This window comes from Drosophila sulfurigaster, chromosome 3 (genome assembly GCF_023558435.1).
Source record: "Drosophila sulfurigaster albostrigata strain 15112-1811.04 chromosome 3, ASM2355843v2, whole genome shotgun sequence".
Lineage (NCBI taxonomy): Eukaryota > Metazoa > Arthropoda > Insecta > Diptera > Drosophilidae > Drosophila > Drosophila sulfurigaster.
Window position 1 is genome coordinate 35,284,003 of NC_084883.1, and position 20,877 is coordinate 35,304,879.

At 40.3% G+C, this 20,877-nt stretch overlaps 3 protein-coding genes across 4 annotated transcripts in view; all 3 read left to right on the forward strand.

The window, feature by feature from the left end:
* Positions 1 to 536: 536 nt before the first annotated feature.
* LOC133842026 (uncharacterized) lies at positions 537 to 2,696 on the forward strand. Of its 2 annotated transcripts, none has more exons than XM_062274919.1 (5): positions 537 to 619; positions 686 to 1,816; positions 1,892 to 2,396; positions 2,447 to 2,465; positions 2,598 to 2,696. In XM_062274919.1, the coding sequence occupies exons 1-4, from the start codon at positions 610 to 612 to the stop codon at positions 2,448 to 2,450; spliced, it is 1,650 nt and encodes a 549-aa protein (XP_062130903.1). In that variant the 5' UTR covers positions 537 to 609; the 3' UTR covers positions 2,451 to 2,465; positions 2,598 to 2,696. The 2 variants fall into 2 exon arrangements, with proteins under 2 accessions (XP_062130903.1, XP_062130904.1); XM_062274920.1 differs by having other exon boundaries at positions 1,937 to 2,396.
* Positions 2,685 to 4,953, forward strand: LOC133842027 (peritrophin-44-like). Its single transcript, XM_062274921.1, is given in 1 exon segment — positions 2,685 to 4,953. A coding segment is annotated over 1 exon segment (1,620 nt). The 5' UTR covers positions 2,685 to 3,087; the 3' UTR covers positions 4,708 to 4,953.
* An 833-nt stretch (positions 4,954 to 5,786) lies between these two features.
* The window catches only part of LOC133842033 (uncharacterized), a 35,929-nt gene continuing 20,838 nt past the window's right edge, over positions 5,787 to 20,877 (forward strand). The window contains exons 1-2 of the mRNA XM_062274927.1: positions 5,787 to 6,226; positions 14,783 to 15,366. Coding sequence (XP_062130911.1) covers positions 15,075 to 15,366 — 292 coding nt within the window. The 5' untranslated portion in view covers positions 5,787 to 6,226; positions 14,783 to 15,074. The remainder of the gene's footprint in view (positions 6,227 to 14,782; positions 15,367 to 20,877) is intronic.

Below are 20,877 nucleotides of genomic sequence, written 5' to 3' on the forward strand. Positions count from 1 at the left end.
ATTTAATACAATTTTCTAGTCACAATAATTTGTAGTATATAATACCAATTATAGAATTTTTGAATTAATTAGCGATGGTTTTATTTATGACAGCTATTAGTGAGATATGTATAAACTAGACGAACTATGTTCCAGCTTTGTCAAGATAGGTCCGATAGGTCTTATACCAACCCGCTGTCAGGATGATATTTCAATATTTATTTTTTTCAACTCGCAAGAGACAGTAATTTCTCCGGGATATCACTTTGAGTTAATTGTTTACAGAATCTACCTCAATACTTTTCTGGTAGCACATTGATGAACTGGGAGAAAGATAGAAATAGGTGGGGGAAATACAAAATACCGTGCAGACATGATTGCATGTGCAGCAGAACATGTGTCTTACAAGAGTTCCATTCATGACATCTTCTGTAAGTTCAGGTGCAAATAGAATATTACACAACACCGAAATAATTTGTTTAAAATATTTGTGTTGTTAGTAGTAGTTCGTTGTAAGCACTTGCAATTTGGAAATGAGAATTTGAAAAGGCTTTCAGCCTGATTGTTTCGGATGGTATATAAGGAAACGTCAAGTCGATACTCTTCGCATTTCCCGGATGAACACTTAAAATGCAATTGGGTAAGTCAATTTATGAATGGAACTATCAAAAAAATAAGGATTCTAACAACAAATGGATTTCTCAAGTGATCTTCCTGTGGATAGGTCTTTTGACTGTTCCGCAGGCATCCGCCTCGGATGTATGCACTGGACAAAATTTTGGATATAAAGTAGCTGATTCAGACGATCCACGTGCATACTACCTTTGCCTGGGGTTGCTTGGCAAGACCAGAAATAATTGCCCTGAAGGATATCACTTCAACCTACCATCCCAGAACTGCGTCAAGGACATTATGTCAAGCAATCTTGCCAAACTAGATAAACAAACTTTTGCCCGAGATGTCAATAGTGTGCAAAATGTGTTCAATATCTTTCAAAATATTTCCATGGACCATCCAATAATTTTTAATATCTTTGGCTCGCTATGGCCTTCGCCACCCAAATCTCCACCAAGAACAACATCATCACCCGACCCTGACGCTACTACCAACAAAGATCTGTCTTCTACAACTGTAGAAGGTATAATCACGGAAGATATTTTAACTGAAATTTATATCTCAAGCTCTACGACAGAAAGTTTAATGGTGAGCTCTATAGAAAGTTCAAGTTCCACAGACAGTTCTATTAAGAGTTCCAGCTCAAGTTCCGAGAGTTCCTCATCAACAGAAGAGAGTTCCACAGAGAGTTCTACTGTGAGTTCCAGCTCTACAGAGAGTTCCTCATCAACAGAAGACAGTTCCACTGAGAGTTCTACTGAGAGTTCCAGCTCTACAGAGAGTTCCTCCTCAACAGAAGACAGTTCCACTGAGAGTTCTACTGAGAGTTCCACCTCTACAGAGAGTTCCTCATCAACAGAAGACAGTTCCACAGAGAGTTCTACAGAGAGTTCCTCATCAACAGAAGACAGTTCCACAGAGAGTTCTACTGAGAGTTCCTCATCAACAGAAGACAGTTCCACAGAGAGTTCTACAGAGAGTTCCTCATCAACAGAAGACAGTTCCACAGAGAGTTCTACTGAGAGTTCCTCATCAACAGAAGACAGTTCCACAGAGAGTTCTACTGAGAGTTCCTCATCAACAGAAGACAGTTCCACAGAGAGTTCTACTGAGAGTTCCTCCTCAACAGAAGACAGTTCCACAGAGAGTTCTACTGAGAGTTCCTCCTCAACAGAAGACAGTTCCACAGAGAGTTCTACTGAGAGTTCCAGCTCTACAGAGAGTTCCTCATCAACAGAAGACAGTTCCACAGAGAGTTCCTCAACAACAGAAGACAGTTCCACAGAGAGTTCTACAGAGAGTTCCTCCTCAACAGAAGACAGTTCCACAGAGAGTTCTACAGAGAGTTCCTCATCAACAGAAGACAGTTCCACAGAGAGTTCTACTGAGAGTTCCTCATCAACAGAAGACAGTTCCACAGAGAGTTCTACAGAGAGTTCCTCATCAACAGAAGACAGTTCCACAGAGAGTTCTACTGAGAGTTCCTCCTCAACAGAAGACAGTTCCACAGAGAGTTCTACAGAGAGTTCCTCATCAACAGAAGACAGTTCTACAGAGAGTTCTACTGAGAGTTCCTCATCAACAGAAGACAGTTCCACAGAGAGTTCTACAGAGAGTTCCTCAGCAACAGAAGACAGTTCCACAGAGAGTTCTACTGAGAGTTCCTCATCAACAGAAGACAGTTCCACTGAGAGTTCTACTGAGAGTTCCTCATCAACAGAAGACAGTTCCACAGAGAGTTCTACAGAGAGTTCCTCATCAACAGAAGACAGTTCCACAGAGAGTTTTACTGAGAGTTCCAGCTCTACAGAGAGTTCCTCATCTACAGAAGACAGTTCCACAGAGAGTTCTACTGAGAGTTCCAGCTCAAGCTCCGAAAGTTCCTCATCAACTGAAGAGAGTGTTACAGATAGCTCTACTGAGAATTCCAGTTCAAGTTCGGAGACTTCGTCATCAACAGAGGACAGTTCCACGGAGAGTTCTATTGAGAGTTCCAGCTCCACAGAGAGTTCCATTTCAAGTTCGGAGATTTACTCATCAACAGCAGAGGGTTCCACAGAAAGTTCAACAGAGAGCTCCAGCTCCGAGGATATAGAAAATTTGAACACAAGCTCGGAATCAACTTCCACTGAAACTTCCAGCTCGAGCTCTACCAATCTTTCTACCTGGAGTTCAGAGATCTCCACAGAGAATCCCTATTCCACCACAGAATTACCCTCAGGACTCTTCGGAATATTTGGAGCTAATTCAAATTATTTAACTAGTAGAGATATATTGTTACTACTACTACAAATTGGTTCGGAATCAAGCTTCAACAAAGACTATTCAAATCAAGCCACATTAAGTACTGAAGAGTATGACGAAGATGAGCTTTCATCGATCTCACCAGTGACTGAACTTGATAGCTCCACGGTGTCCTCAGTGTCTGAAGAAATCTTCCTAAATGGCGTTAAGCACAACAATTTAATCCCGAAGTTACAAGTATTACTTCAAATGGCATTCAAGGATGGCACAGTGGATGGAAACTCAAAAAACTCAATAAGAAGAAAGCTTCTGAAAGGAAATTTACCATCCGCCTCCACCATGGAGGCAAGTGAATATTGTAAGATTTTGCCAAATGGTAGTCACTTGAGGGATTCCAAGTCCTGCAACAAGTATTATGTGTGTGCAAGTGGGCGAGCGATATTCCGAAAGTGTCCCAAGAACCTTTACTTTGATATCAAAAATAAGATTTGTAATTTTGCCTATTTGGTAAATTGTTACGAAGACGAAGAGTTATCCAATTCTGAGTTAACTGAATCGGCTACAAGTTCCAACTACATGCAATACACATCGGAGAGTTACTATGATGAAATCTCGTCGATCACAGATAAATATGAAAGTTTGATTAATGGGGAGGACTCACAACTTGCCCCAGCAATTTTACAAACAAATGCAAATGCTAACCAGAGACCTAGCAGAGAACCATCTTCTGCAAAACAAACTGAACTAATTGATTTATCTGAATGCGACTTCTTACCAAATGGTGCTTATTTAAGAGATCGAAAGTCCTGCAACAAGTTCTACATATGCGTTAATGGAAGGGCTATTTCAGGAAGCTGTCCCGGAAGTTTGTATTTCGACTTTAAAAGAAAGGTTTGCGATTCCCCCAGTCTCGTTAAATGTGATATTGATAGCGAGCAAATCATCAATTCAAAGAAGTCTTCAAATTTCACCAATGTTTTGAGTGCCGCCGAAGGGAATTTAAGTTCAGAAAAGGTTTCTATAGACAAATCCAAAACTGATATGTTACCACATCTTTCTTCTAATTCCAACTTGAAAGTTACTTTAAAGTCTCCAAATTCTACTTTGAAACCCGACCAAGACAATTTCAAAAATTTGCTAATAATCAATTCCTCGACAAATATTACTAAGAAACCATCTAAAGAAGAAGAGTCTGTATTGACACAGTCAGATGTTGAGAAACCATGCAATTGCCATGGTTTGCCAAATGGTGTATTCTTGAGGGATCCAGAGTCTTGTATCAAGTTTTACGTCTGCGCAAACGATAGTGCCATACCTCGTAGCTGTCCAGGAAATCTTTATTTCGATATCAAGAAAAAGGTTTGCAATTATCCTAGTTTAGTAGACTGTTCGCTTGATGAAAATGGTATCGTCATCACGAAGTCACCCTTGATCTCACATGTCGTTCATGAGGAAACTGATGATGCAACGAAAAAGCTGTCTACGTTTAGGCCCGATTGTAGTTCCGCAGCTAATGGAGATTATATTAGTGATCCCAGGTCCTGTAACAAGTTCTTTGTTTGCGCCAATGGTCGTGCTATACCGCGGCAATGTCCCAAAGGTCTTTACATCAACACTAAGCTAAAGTATTGCAACTTCCCCAGTGAAGTGAAATGTTCAATTGGTAGTAAGGACAATTTGTCAAATCTTTAATCAATAGAGGAAAAACTAGATTGTAGCGATAAGGCGGAAGGTTTCATTATGTGTGATTCAAAGCTATGTAATAAGTATTACGTTTGCGTAAATGGAAATCCAGTTACACATTTCTGCACACCTGGTAATTGGCTTGACCTGAAACGAGGAGTTTACAACCAAAAGCTAATGGTCTAGTGTAATAAGTAAAAGAAAAAGAGAGAAAAAATAGAGAGTGGAAGGTAAAATAGCAATGTATTCTATATAATAGGTGATGGGGTATACTACAATATTTAAAAACATATACTATATGTATAACTTGAGTGGCGTATTTTAGCATTTTATTATATATTTGGTTATGGTGTTAGTTTTAATCATCATAGTTCATACTTTATGTTATCCAGTGTAATTTATTTACAGGGAATAAACCATCAAATTACTATACTTTTCCTGCTAATGCATAATAACTGAAAAATTTCGATTTTAGTAATTTCAATATTAATTCGGTTAAACTTCGCTTGGGAACGATGGGGGCATTTGAGTCCTTGATGTGTGGCGACAAATTACAGGACATGCCGCTAACAATCTAGGCAAGGGAACAGCGTGAAATCGATTTTGTTCCCTGGGCGATTCACGTGAAAAGAGTCGGAGACTGAGACAGAGTCAGACATTAGACGACACAGTGTTTCGAGTTACACATGGCATGGTGATAAGGAAACGCCGACACTTCATCAAAAGACACCCCGGAACCAGCACCCCTTGTCAATGTGAGTGGCTGCGGCACACACACAATATACAAGTAGTATGATATAGTACAAGGACATTACAATGCAAGTACAAAGATGCTTCTTGGGACAGTTTCGATAGTTAACTGCGTAAACTTATATCAATGTGAGTATGTCATTGTTAGGTTAGGGTAGGGTAAGGAAATTAGGCGCCAAAAGTGCGAGTACAGTAAAATTCTATTATAACAGAAAGAGCTATCAGAGTCATCGCAGGCGCATCTCAAATAGCGAGAACAGACTCAGAGTAGAGAGACGGAGAGAGAAAGTTTTATAGGGTTGGACTCACGCTCTTTTTGGGGTGAATCTCGTACCGACAACGCCGGCTTTTCTCAAAATGCAGCCAAAGGTCGTCGTCGTAGTTGGTATTGTCGCACAAAACGACAGAGATTGAGTAACGATTTGAGTGTAAACAAGTGTGAATTAAAAACTGTCAGTGACTAAGAAATTATGCTCATGAAATTTATTAACATGTGGCTGCTGAACGATTCGGCAATACAAGAAAAACATAATGAAACAATATCTATTCAAATTGACGACGAGTTGCCATTGCCATTGCCAGCTTAACACCCAACAGGCGACAAGCGGGCTGTGCTAGCAGTAGTGTTATTTCGCTCGCACAACAATCAATCGATAAACTTAACAGTGGCCTGCCAACTTGACGCATTCAATGTGAGAGCTGCTCACTTAACGAGTAGCAGTCAGAGTCACAGTTGCAGCGCAAACGTTGAAACGTTCACAACGAAACACGGTTGGAGTGCCATTCAACACGCAATGCGTGTGTGTGAGTCCAGTGAGAATGTGAAATGTGGAAATGTAAAATACTACAAGTAAATGTACATAAATAAATATATTGACAAGGAATTAATGTGTGAAACGAATGGCAAAGCCACAACGCGTAAGCTTTTGAGCCGCTGATAATCTAATATACTTGTGTGAGTATTAAGAACTCGTCTGCCGTTTGCGACGGGCGTCGACTAGAGTACAAAGTTCAAAGCTGTGCTTTACTGATAAAAAAAAGTGTGATTAAACAATTTGTTTGCAAGCATCAATGCCATGAAAACAACAGGAGGTAGTAATAATCAGTAAAAATATAAATATAAAACAAAAAGGCGCATTAGAAAATAACTAACAGAGACGCGAGCAAAAAAGTAGCGAGTAAAAAGCAATACTTCTCCCTGCTCCCCCACGCACACACACACACCACGCAAACACAGCGCAGCGCAGCACAGTAGGCAACAGCAGCAGAGACAACGACAGCGACAGAGCGGCGGCGACAGCAGCAAGTGCTTTGTCGGTTTTGGTGGATGTTGTTATTGTTGTTGTTGTAACTGTAACTGTTGTGTTTGTTCTTGTTGTTGTTGTTGTGTGTGCGCCTGTGCCAGGGGGTTGCTTTACTTTCAGTACGGCATCACGCGCTGCACATGTATGCGTATGCGTGAGTGTGTGTGTGAGTAGCGCTTAATCTCATTCATCAGAGAGCTGAGTTTTACACATTTTTACGCCTGTGAGTATAGTACGCTGCAAACGAGCAGTGCCGATGACTCGCCTCTCGTCTCCCAACACCCACCACAGTTGCTCTCTTGCTCATGTTCTCAGTAACTCTGTGAGCGAGCGCTGAGAGCAATGCTCAAAGGCGCTGTTAACATTGCCATCTCGCTTGCACATGCTACGCTTAGGCGTAGTTAGTGGTCGATTTTAAAAGTCCTTCATATAGCTGTGTGTGTGTTGGGTATGTACACTGTGAAAGTAGTGCCAAGCGGTGTATATACATATCTAAGGTATTTACATATTTACAAAGCTTATGTACAGAGCTTATTATGTGTGTATTGGGAGTATGTGGCATTTTCGTAGCCAGGGTCAGGATGTGTGTAATGGAATATCATTCTGTTGCGTTTTTATGTACAATTCCATTGTGTGTAGGCTCGTTTAGGTGTATACACATACGCATACACTTCTTCATGTGTGTGTGTGTGTGTGGCAGGTGCAAGGCAAGCACAGTTGATCCATATATAAACTAGTTGTGCCTCATCTTGCGGCCAATGCGTAACTTCAGGCATCAGGCAGTCAAGCTGGCAATCGTATTAATCATTAGGCTGACCTCGACCCTTTCAATGGAGAAAGCCTCCCCAAACCCCTCCCTCTTAATATGCTGGGATACTTGATACGATGTCGTCTGTCAGCTTTTTGTGCTGCGTTTGCCACAAATGAGAAAACTGCCAACTGCTAAACATAAAAATAAATAAATAAATGTGATTGCGATTGCCTTGGCGCTTTTGCGGTTCTGTTCTTGCGGATTTGTCGACAAGCTGCCCGTTACCTCCTCCGCATACGCCTTGGGTTATGCTCTGTTCTCGCTATTAATCTGTGCGTATCCAAATCGAATACTTCTTTCCTTGGCTCTATCATCAACGAACCTCATCATCATCATCGCCGTCATCGTTATTGTGTGGTCCTAGAGTGCGTATTTCATTTTTTTTTTTTCCGTCTTGGGATTGACCCAGTTGTCAGTTGCTCCACCCATTTTGTCATCGCCGCCTGCTATCGCACAATCCTATCTGAAACTCATGATTTGGCACTTTTGGCGCTCAAGGAAATGAGCTTTATAAGTGGCATACAAAGGCGGCATAAGATTAGAGCGGATGCTATTGCTGTTGGACTCAGATATTGACTGAGTGACTGACAGATAGATTTACAGGCTACTTTCCCTTGCCTAACCCATTCGAATTGCGTTTTATATTTGTCAGTTTCGATTGTGCGTTGACATAGAATAAACAAATCAGCTTTAGTAGTGTTGCAGCAAAGGTTTTCTAAAGACATTTATCGAGTATCATCGCACATCATGGTGCCAAATCTTTAACAAACTATTACTCAGAACCCCGAAATCGCGAGTACTCAAATAGTTAATGGGGCCATAAGATTGTTAATCAAGTTGCACTAGGATAGATCCTTAAGTTTGACAGTGCAACAGACATGCAATGGATTATTGAAGAGAGGTCAGTGGGTGTGGCTATCTTCAGGTTTGCAATGGGCTATAATTCCACATACAGATTCGCATCATCCAGATGCGAGGCCACCTGAGTCACCCAACCACTGTGAATGGAGAGCACACCAGCTATCTGAATCGCCTCCGGGATGGTGTGATGTAATCTTTTGTCTTTTTTTTGGTTTTTCTCCAATTTCGCTAGCTTAAGCAAGGAAAATTCAAGCACTTTGCCGTGCAGAAGCAAGGATTGCCTTGTTCAGATGTAATTAGTGTTAACTAGGAGCTTTAGTTTTATCCGCTGCACTGTAAAGACACTTGAAAAGGGGTGTAATCAACTGGTAATCTTATATACTTTAAACAGAGAGATTGGTGGAGTGCTTAGTAATCCGCTTAAAGGTTATGTGGAATATTCGGTAATTAAATTTAGAATGTGTAGCTGAACTCAAAAATAATATTTTGTTGCAAGAGTGCTTATGAGTAAATAATATCAAAAGCCTTTCTTTGAAAAAAGTTGAAGCTTCATTAATTATATTGTTTTACTATACAAGCGATTTCTTAATGATTAGACAAAAGTTAATAATTGGATTATCATACTAGGAATTCAGAGCCATTTAAAGTCGTATTTAAAATGTTCTTGCTAGGTTTATTATAAAAAAATCGGTAGTCTTTTATTATTTTCTAACTATTGATAGTCTGATCTCCGACCTTTACATTAAAACGTATTTACACTAAGCGCATCTGTTTGAATGATTTTATTCTATTATGCAAAAGTTGAAGAAGAATATCAAATGTAATTGAAATAAATCAACTGGGTTCATTAACAAGTATGTGATTGTATATATTTAATCTATTATTCATTAATTAATTCACTGTATTTATTTCCGTTTTGCATTAATTAAGCAAACTCCATCAAGATCAGGTTCTTGTACAAAAAGGTTATTTTTATTTTTTAATTGCAAAGTAATTTGAAATAATTTGTTAGAGCAATAATTGCCATCGATACCCCGTACTTTTTTAAATACCAAAATTTTGGCCAAAATACAACCACACTTTTTGAATCACTGACGCTTCATTAAAAATGGGGAGTCATTAGTCGTCCCTCTCTTACACACCGCTGTGCGGGGGAAAGTTCTACTTTTCAAAAATATTCAATGATGCAACCTGTTTAAGCACCAAATTCCACACAATGTTGTGCCAAATACTTCATAATAAGTAAAATAGTAAGCAAGATACATCTTTAAAGATTTATTCATATGTACCTAGTCGATTTTAAACTATACTCAATTCATCTATGTATTTTGTATTGACACTCTTGTTTATTGGTGGTTATCGCTAACTGTCGATCATATTAGCGATTGCGCCAAACATCGATAATATGTATATATGGCTAATTATCGATCATATTAGCGATTATGCCAAAGATCGATAATATGCTGCTTTCCATTGTTCCATTGTTCTTCACATTCAGTTCTATATTAAGACTCCCCCCTGGATAAACACGTAGTTACATCACTTAATGAGAGCTGAACGGGAGACAAAAGAAGCAGCAGTTGGGTATGAACATCAATTGCTACAGAAACAGCAGGTCATCTATCAATATTTAAGAGCTTCGGCAATTGTTCTACATTATTTCGCATTGCGAGCAGTTTTATGTGTGTGTGTGTGTGTGTGTGTGTGTGTGTGTGTGCGTGTTTATCGGCGTAGGCGTTTGTTGACTCTCCGCCACAATCCCAGCTTGTGTTACCTTCCCGCAGCACTGTCTACGCCTCCCCGTAGTGTCCACAATTTAGGGGTAGCGATGACGTCAAATGAGAAATGATGCAAAGTAACGCGAAAAGCTTTGCCAGACGTCGGCACCTGAACAAAGGGCGACAGGAAAAAGGCACAAGGGGAGGGAGGGAGTGCAATGGATGGCAGGATAAAGAGGAAACCAGTTGAAATTGCTTTAAAATGCACATGCAAGTGAGTGAGAGAGTGTATACGTATGTGTGTGTGTGTGTGTGTGCGAGTTGAGGGTGTGTGCTGGCCAAAACAATGCGGCTTTTCGACGACTCGCCTGAAAAATTACTCATACGGCAATGAAATACGAACGCACAACAGGCAAGTGCTACAAGCATGTCTGTGTGCATGAGTCTGAGTGTGTGGTGTGTGTGTGTGTCTGAGTGTGTGTGTGTGTAGGTGGCGCCAACTGTTGTTGTTGCTGGTGGCAGGCCACGTTGAGCAGACAAATGGACATGGCCAGAAGAAGGGCGGCCAGACTGACTGGCAGACAAGCGAGACGAGACGAGTCGAGACGAAACGGAATGGAAGAAAGCGTAGAGACAACCGTAGGGGCGGACAATGGGCGAGGAGGGGTGGGGAGAGGGGAGGCCGCAGTAGAGGGGCAAATTGAGACAGAGACATCGAGCGGGAGTGCTTTTGCTGTTGAGCGATGGTGATGATGATGATGATGGCGGGGGCGGTGGAGGAGGAGGGAAGTTGCAGGGTTGCCGCCGGGTTTGCTGGATTGTCGGGCTTGCTTGGCTGCTTGCATGAAGTGAAGTGTTGCCAACACACATAAAAACACTTTGCCATTACATATAAAGTAATTCCTTTTGTTTATCGCAGACCAGCAGTTAATATTGCTACTGCGTCTGTATGAGTAACTGACTACCCCAGAGAATGTGTGCGAGATTGTATTTATGCTGCCTGCATTTTGCTCTCCTTTTTTGTGGATTTAATGTACTGTTGTTAATGGAAATTTGTGAATATTTACTCGCTCCGCTCTATAGAATAAATATACTTTTCTGATAAATGGGGGTAAAGCTGCCACTGAGATAATATGTTTTAGTTTAAGTTGATAATTAATGAGTTTTCTGCACCGAATGCATTTTAAAACTAATCAATCTTCAATGCTGGTAATAAGTGTAGTGTAATATGATAACTTGGCAGCATTTATTAAGCAGCTTGTCTATTAAATTGGAATGATTAGTGGGCTAGGTATTAAACATAAAGCACATCATTGAATTAATTTATAAATGAAACTTAGTATTCCTTAATACAAAAATTAGTTTCACTTATAATAGCTCACTACAGAGTTCTTTCTGATTTGATCTCAACTCACTGCATTGCATCAACACTTTCATTCTATATGTGATTTGTAGTTAGATTGATCACATCAATATACACATTATATAAGGCATTGTAAGAACCCTTTCAAAAGGGTTGAGCAACAAAGGTTCAATATTGATTTGCCCTTTAGTTTGTTCCAAATTTCAATTAGTTTTTTGCCTTTATGCATATCGAAGTATCGTTGGCTTCTTTGTCAAGCCGAGTCATAAATAATACTTTCTGGGTAATGGCAGCTAAATTTAAACAATAACACAGACCCCCCCGATTCGGCATATAGAGGCGTATCTATCCATCTATCTATCGTATATCGCATCATCTGGCAGTATGTAGGGGGCCCAAAGTAAGCGTCAGGAATGAAACTCCAAAGCGATTGCCCGATGAAACCCCACAGGGCCATTAATTGTATGCCAGTCGACTCGTACACAGTTATTTTCCCTTTTTTTTGCTTTCCTCCATTGTATCGCCGCATTTTACGCACACACACTTAGTTGATGTTGTTGTTGTTGTTAGTTTCGTTGTTTGTTTGTTTCGCCTGTCTAAAGCGGCTTTAGACGCGTTTGTTGCTTTTGGGCTTTTGTTTTTTTCATTTTCATTTTTGTTGATATGCTGCCGGTGTTTGTAATTTATGCGGCTTCCCTCGACCTCCTGCGTTCACCCCAACAACTAACAACGACAACAGTAACAGCAACAACAATTACATTTTACGCTCTTTTAGGGGCAACCATCTCCCAGAACATCCCACTTTTGGTCGCCACTAACCCATTTCATTGTAGTCGTAGTCGCACTTTCTGCTAGTTAGTTAGTTACATTGTATACACTTTTTTAAAGCTTTTTGTCCAGCTTTGTTAACTGTACTGCTGTTTGCTCATTTGTATTTTTTGTTGTGTACTGTATTTCGATGTTGCTCTGTTACTGTTATTTAATATTCAACATCTACTTCATTAATCTCTCACTTTGTTGTTGAACCACTTGCCGGGCAATCTATTCTCATTAATGTTAAGGAGCAGCAAATGCTGAGCGATAATCAAGGATAATAAGGATTTTGAGTCGTCTTGCATTACCAGCACTGCCAGTAAATCACTTTGGGTTCAAGCAACCAGAGTTGCCATGGCAACAGCAGCAACAACAACTAAACCAACTATAGCAACAGCACAACAAAACTTTACAATCGCTACTCAATATTCGTGTATACAACACACACATACATGCATCACATATAAAGTGCGATATACGATTATACAACTAAACGAAGCTATATAGCTACTAATTAGCACATCAATAATTCACCATAATTAGTTCTTTAATTGACTCTGTTAGCTTCGTAGCTGTGTCTATAATTGTCTGTGTTTATGTTATTTTTAAAAGCGATTAGTTTCATTTTCCATTACTATCGTTTAAACTATCGTGACAGTGCAAATTTGCTTCATAATTTATTACCAACAATTATTGTTGCATATTTGAGGTAGTTACTGCAATTTTTATTTACTATAGTAAGTTCTTTAATTGACTTTATAAATTCTGTAATGCCTATGTGGTTTTTATAGGCGACTATTACTATCGTATATACTATCGTGATAGTTGAAAAAAAGGTGCTATTTAAATAACATGAATCATTTATTGCAAATAATTGTATCTTATAATTTAAGTCAGTTTCTGGCAAGCTTTAAAACACGAAATTAGCTGTCATAAAATGACATAGATGACAGCAGAAATATGTCTTAATTGCTTTTTATATCCAGCCAAGAAAATCCAGCAATTTCATAAGCTAATTCTTAGCAATTTCTTAAGTCAACAATGCTGAAGCTAAAGAAAATTGCATTTCTTTTTTTCTACTTCGCTGTAGATGTAGAATAACAGAAGAAATCTTGCCTTGAACTGAAAGCAGTGCTCCAATTTAAAATCTCAAAACGAGAATGAAAAGCAAATAAAATTGGCATCAGAAATAAGGCCCGAGGCCAAAATGTTGCTGGGAGTCAACTTGGCGGAAAAGTCGAAGCACGGCATAGCGGGGAAAATGAGGAAAACTATAATCAAATTTAATTAAAGGCGAAATTGGAACGCTCGAAGGATAACAAACAGTGCCGCGCGCGTGTATGTGACACATACAAAGTCCGAGCGAGTCCTGAATGGTCCAGAGAGTCGGAAAGAAAGAGAGTGGGAAGGAAGAGTGCGGAGGGAGGGGGGCGGCAAGCAAATAAAGCACAACAAAATATGTGTGATAAATTTTTCTTTTTCTTTTCATTTTTTTTTTTCTGAGCTGTGTTGTGCTTTGCTTCTGCCTCTGTTCCCGATTTTGTTGCTGGTTCTTATGCTGCTGCTGCTGCTTCTGGCTTCTCATTATTATTTTGCCTTTTATGTGGCACAAGAATAGAATGAGTGTAGAGGGAGTGACAGAGAGAGAAAGAGAGAGGGAGGAAGCTAAGCGAGCTTGCGTCGTCTACTCGGCGCCTGCCGTTGATTTCTAATGTGATAAACTTTTGATGGCACAAAGGCGCAGCCGTTGTCCCGTGGCGCTCGGCCTGCAGTTGGCCACTGTATGCCCTCTGCCTCCCCCACCTCGCCTATCTACCCCTCCCTGTACACCTTTTAACCAAGGAATTATTCGAGGGCAGAAGCGGTTGCAGCTGCGGCGGGAGCGTCTCTTTAAAATCAACGCCAGTTTCTTATTACCCACTCATGCAGTTGAGTCTCATTATTATTTCAAACCCGCACACACACATGTGCATAACAGTATTTCAATGATAAACTGTGCCACGCTGCGTATACGTAATATCACGTTTGCAATGCACTCTTAAATGCGCATACGCCCCCTTGGCTTGCACTGGCGCAATAGTCAATATATCCCCAATCCCTCCTCTGACTAAATTTATGCATCGATTTCTGCATTTATGTGATACTTATGAATCGTATAGAGCGCTAGACAGAAATGGCGAAAGAGCGACAGAGATGGCGGAAGAGGAAGCGAGTTTGCAATCGCTTCATTTGTCAGTGCTTTGCAATAGAAACAGAAATGCGAATTTATGCTTGATATGTGATATGCATCAATGGCATCATAATGCAGCAGCAAGAGATGAAATCACAAGCATCACATGTTAGATAAAGAAGTCGAGGGGGCGGGGTGTCCATTAGATTATTTTCTAAATCTCGGTCAAATACTTAAGAGACAAAAGAAAGTATGACAGGATTTTGATGTATCTTTAATTATTTTTTGTATAGCAACTATGTGATTTGAATTTTTTAAAGCAAAATCATTCCATCTCTGTTCGTATTGCAAAATATTTTTTGATTTCCCAAAGCAAATATGTGACGATATCGATTTGCTTTTAGTATATTGTTTTCCTCTATCGCCTGCTCCATTTCTAATTGCTGAACGTTCTTTCATTGTGTTTTGCAGGCTTGATGACAAATGCAGCAACAACTGAGAGACAATTAATACGGAAACCGGAAAAACGTTAAAAACATTGTGCATACGCCGTGTGGGCCACCACGAGCAAAGTCATAAATGAATGCTTTTAATTGCAAAAGAATGACATTTGCCCGCAGAAATACGAAACAAACAAAATGAAAATCGTTTGCAAGAACAATAATAACGCAAGCAACAATAAACACAAAAAACAAACAGCTGCAGCCGAAGCAGCATCCACAGTGAAAATTGTGAAAATCGCGAAAATTGAGCGAACAACAAAATGCTGCTGATGCCAACATCATGTGGCCCGGGGCCACCAGTGGACGATGGCGACGCTGCTGTTGACCTTAGCTTAACCCCACACGAACGATGTGCACGTATCCCGACCCGCTCCCCCTCCCCCTCTCTCTCCCATTCCCCCTCTCAAACCCAATCCCAGTTGCAGTTCCAGAAGCACAACCCAACCAGTCCAACCACGGGCATTCCCAGATGGCTTCTAATGCTCCTCGTGCTCTTTGTCATTGTGGCCCAAACGCCGCAGCGTCAAGTGGCCGCCGAGAAAAGCAAACACTGTGAGTATTCCCAACAATCTATCTATCTGTCTGTCTGTCTGTCTGTCTGGGTATCCATCTATATAACTATTGATAAACATATATGTATGGTATTTATGTTGGCTTAAAATCAAAGTTTTTGTTCAACTTTTTATCCCTCTCCTTGTTCGCTGTCCACTTGAGTTTCTGAAAACAATTTGTCCCTTTTTTTCGCTTGTCGAAGCTTAACTAAAACGAAAAGTTTTGCTGCCATTTCAAGCGTGGCCTTTAATGCGCTTTTGACATTTCAAATAATTTGATTAATTTGCAAATTGTATTGCAAGTTAATTGATTAATTAAAAAAATTGAAGCGGTTGATTTAATCAAAGAAGAATCACATAGGCAACTGAAACAATAATAAAGTTGAGCAATTAAATTCAATTAAGTTATCAGCGAGAATGTTAATAAAAAGAAGAGTTTAATATACTTATTTCAATTGTTGAACCATTAAATGGGAAAGTGTGGTAAATAAGTCATTTCTATTGTGACGTTAGATAATTCAAAAAATAAAGTATAAAATGCTATGGCATTGAAGAGAAAATTTGTATAAAGAATGTGTATCAAGAATATAATAAAATGAAACTAGTAGATTTTTGAATTATTATTAAAACTAAGGAAAGAAAGAACATAAAAAGCTTAATCTTGACACTGCTTATAAAAATTGTAGTTTACCAGAATAAAATACTCAAAGAAAAGGAAAGTATTGTCTATCTCTACAAATAATATTTAGAGCTTAAAAGTTTTGCTAAAGCTGAGCATCGAAATGCAGTAAGCAAAATTGTGATGACTGCTGGAATTCTAATTTCCATCTGAAATGTGTTACATTTTGTCACATTCTGTGCTGTTTTTTATGTGCTGCGTTCAGCTTCCTACTTTAGCCTCGGTTTCAGCTTCGCCTTCAGCTTCGCCTTCAGCTTCAGCTACAGCTTCTGTTTTGTGGTCCATGTAACAAAATATTTGCACACAATTTCCCTTTTCCTTTCATTTTATATACATGTGTGTGCGTTCGTGAGTTTCAACATGTGTGTGATTTTTCTTTGCTTTTCTTTTGGCACGACAATAAAATGTTCATCATCGAGCAACGAGCAGATGTAATAAAAGTGCATGAAAATGTTGTTAAAAAGCGAACAAAAACAAAATGCTGCAACTATAAAATACACACATGATATGTATGCCTTCCCCTCTTGCTCTCTCTCTCGCTCTCTCCCTCTTTATGTGTGTGCGTGTGTTGGCTTTTCTGTGGTAATTTGTTCACATTGTCTTACATATTGTTTATGCGAAGAATAAACAACATATAAATACAATTTTACGATGAGAAGGCAACTTGCATACTAAACAGCTTATCTCCCTCCCTCCCTCTTTCTCTCACTGTGTGTAAGTGTGGGGTGTGTGTGTGCGATACATTTGTCTTGGCATTGACTTTGGCCAAAACATTTTAATCAAAGCAGCAATAACAAAGCGAAATGGAGATCATAATAAGCTCTGGCAACAACAATAAACCTACCTCAGCCCTGGCAATCCAGCCTCTGGCTTCATTTCTGTATTTACTTTAATTAATGTTGTTCAGATTAATTTCCACATTTTGCTGTTTCTTTGAAGAGTTTAGTTTTGATGAGTAATAATAATATGAAAGGTATAAATCATGTTTAGCTGTACGTTATTTATTCTACTGGTATTAAAAATTCAATATATTTTTATCACTTTCTGAATTAATATATTTGAAAATAATTTCTTTCGATGAGTTACAATAATAAGCAATATATATAAAGCAAGTTGTAATAGCAAACATATATTTATTCATTTTCGCAATTTCTAAATTCTAATTAAAGTAAACATATTTTGCAAATTCAGGTTTATTACATCAAGTCCCTCCTCTCGTAGTTAGTTGAGAGTTGCATAATGAGCTGTTTACATAAGCCTCAATAATTTGCTACACCTTCGGGGCTGTGCTACGCAGATACACATGCGAGTACGTGGCTGATAGATGGGGGGAATGATATGTGTCAGGGGTAAAGGGGAAGAAGGGGGAGCTGCGTGAGGCTGCTGCATTTGCTGGCAAATGAAATGAAATTCGCTGAAGCGTTGCGACGTCACGACGCAAGTTGTTTGCCACAAATTATTTCCGTATTTTAACATTAAATCATAATTAAAAAATTTTGAAGTAAAACAACTTACAAGCTGGCAAATAGCGCGATAGCAACGACGACGTCAACCGTGACTGAGACGGCGACGTCGACGTCGACTGCGGCAGAAAAAGTTTGAGTTGCAAAAAAGTTGCTGCATACTTTTTTGGGCCCCTTTTCCGGCTTCCAACTGCGGATTGCTGTTTGCAGCTCTGTTTCTGTTACTGGCAGCGTGCGCCTCTAATTGCAGCATCCCTTTGCCTTCTCCTTCTCTTTCTCTTTCTCCTTCTCGCACAGCCTAAGCGCAGCTTGGGTGACGTCTCGGATTTGCTCTGCTGCCTGGCTCTTGGCTCACTTCTTGTTGCTGTTGTTTCTGCTGCTGTTGGCTTTTTACTTGCTCATTTCCGGAGGCGACACAACAACAAGTTTTGCTGCTGCGGCCGTTTGCTGCGGTCACACACATACAAACACAAACACACATACACATGCGTACTTTCCCTTGTTGACTGTCCTCAACAGACTTTTGCGGCCCACGTGGCGTGTACTTAATTTTCCCCAGGCCCATCACCAGACGCGTCGCAAACTTTTTCTCAGCCTTACATGTTTTTTTTTTTTTTTGTTGCTCCGTTTGCTTGCCCCAAAGGGGCGCGGCCAAAGGCTTAAGCCGCGACGTCGACAGCATTGAAGGTTTCAGCTTCAGCCGCAGCCTCAGCCTCGACTTCGGCTTCAGCTTCATTCGCAACTCGTTCAACAAAATTTTGCACAAAAGTTTCATAATTAATTTCATGTTAAGTGGCAATGCGCACGTTACATAGGCACAGAACCTCTGCTGCCCTACGCAGCCCCATCCCTTCCAATTTGCACTTCATTTATCCCTCCCTCCCTTCTCCGCAGTCCTTTGCCTGCCTCCATAATCGTTAGTTGCCACATTCGTGCATTTTTTGGACCGTTGTCTTTAATTTGAATTGTCATTTCCTGTCTAAAACACTCAACGCCGCGCTCGCTCCTCCTTTCCTCCTCTCGTGGTCTGCCTGACATCCGGCCCTAGTGTATTCTCCTCCTGCTCCTGCTCCTCTTCTCCTTCTCCTTTGCTGCTGCTGATGCGCTGCGCACGTTCAACTTGATTAGCGTAACTTGTAATGACTCGCACGAGTTGCGACTCGACTCGACTCGATTCGCCTCGCCTCGTCTCGACTTGGCTCGAGCCAAACTTGTTGGTTCCAGCGCCAAACATTCACTTACATGAGTAAATATGTACACACTGTGAGTGTGTGTGAGAGTTGTCTGTCTGTCTGTCTTTCGTATTTGCAAGTGGTTTTCATAATTACTTTGTGTGTTCACTTCAAATTATCTGAAGCACAAGTTGGGCTCGGTGCTTGAGTTTTGCGTCCCTAAAACTCCTTCCTTTCTCTCTTTCGCTTCCTCTCCTGACTCCACTGACGGTGTGCTACGATTTAGGACTTATTCAATTTGTTGAATGTTTACCACATCATCGTATTATAATTAACTTTTTGCTACGTGTAGCTTTTTCGCTCTTCTTTTCGCCTGCCATTCGTAAATGTTTTTGCATATCAAATTAATGGACACTTTCAACGTTCTCTTTTAAAATGTTATTTCTCTTTGAAGTATATTTTTCAATGTAGGCTTTAGAAGAACTCTCGTTCAATTCTCTCTTCGTATTACGAGTTGATGGATAATTTAAATGTGCGAATTTATTTGTATAGTTCCATTTCTCTTGCTTCCGCATTGTTGAATATTGAAGATGCAATCAGTTGCTTAACGAAATAAGCTTGCCAGTATCTCTCTCCTTTCTCTGCTGTTCATCCATTCTCTCCTCCCCACCGATGCTGTAAACAATTGTGTCGCTTTGTGCGAATTTGTGCAATAATACGAGCATTACACAATTTTATAAAATGGGTCATGTTGCTTGGGTGACAGTCTGAACAAACCAAAAGGGGGGAATGTGAAGGAGTAGAAGGATGAAAGGGGCAAGAGAAAGGGGAGAGATTTCCTTTTGGGCAGAATCCAAGAGCCGAGCCGCTGATGGCCGACTGCCAATAAAATTGTGAGAAAAACAACTGTCGACGACCAAGAAATGGCATAAAACTTTTGCTTTTTGTTTGGCATAAATATGAATGGATGGATTTGGGTCTGCTTTGGGGTTGTGGATGTTGAGTGTGGGAGCGGAGCACCGAAGAGAAGGAGGAGGCAGTACCAGTTGCCACTGCGGCAAAACCAGAAGCGGAGGCAAAGGCAGCTGCCATGGACCCCACACGTACTAAAGCCTGCAGCTGGGAGGATGGCAAAGAGGGGAGACAGATGAGGCCAGAGGGCAGAGTGTGGAGTCTGGAGAGGCCAGATGGCAGAGGGAGCAGGGAGGTGGGAACTGGGAGGAGGAGGTTAACATTATGACAGCTTTGCGGAAGCAATAAATTTTAATTTTATAACAATCCATCCGCATACGAAATAAAAAGGATTTGAAATTTGCGACATACCACACAAATTTTGTATAAGCTCCAAAAAGCTTTTGTTGCCCATTTCGTGATTTATCGATAAAAAGCGATAGAAGGATATTAAGGCAATCGGCAGGATTAAAGCAAGGCGTTTGACATGCTGAAAGATTAAAGAAACAAATTAAATTTAGCTTAAATTCTATTCGAATTAAGAGAAAATATGAATTAGATGTTTTCTATTCATAAATAATTAAGTTTCATATATCATTTCCCACATCGATTCGTCTTACCTGATATGCCTACGAAGTCAAGTGACTATGAAATGCATCCATTCAAATCGCAGGAAAATGGGCCGAGTTCAGAGTCGTTAACTCGATTCACAGTTGAGTGAATAGATAAATGTTGATACTGCTCTCGCGTATGTGTTTGGGAGTATAATAAATTCATAGCTGTGAAATCGAAGCGCGAATGAAATCAAGCAAGGCATAACAAATGTCATTTATAGCTAAACATTTCTACCAAACCCGCGAGGAGGGGTTTCTATTCCTTCCTTCGATTTCACTCCCCCCAACTTCCTCCTCCGCTGGAGGAAGCCAATGCCAAATGGAGGATTGATGCGTTGCGAAGTTTTGGGCTATTGCCATTGGCAAATCCTTCATTTCCCCCGCTCTCTCTCTCTCCCCGCTCGCATTTGCCACCCTTTCCCATCGTCGTGCGAAAGCCAAACAATAAATTGGCCAAATTGTCCATGAATGTGGCAGAGGGCGATTGCTGGGGCAGCGCATTGTGTGGTAGCTGCGTGGCAATGGATGGTGGGTGGAGCGTGGAGCGTGAAGCGTGGAGGGGGGATTCGGGTTATTTATCAATATTTCCGGTCAAACGAGAAACAGTAAACTGTTATTATTCGAAATCGATAT

Excerpts from the sequence above, each read along its gene's own strand:
- LOC133842026 (XM_062274919.1), top strand. Across the intron at positions 1,817-1,891 it reads GAGTTCCAGCTCTACAGAGA|AGAGTTCCTCCTCAACAGAA; the intron begins GTTCCTCATCAA and ends AGAGTTCTACAG.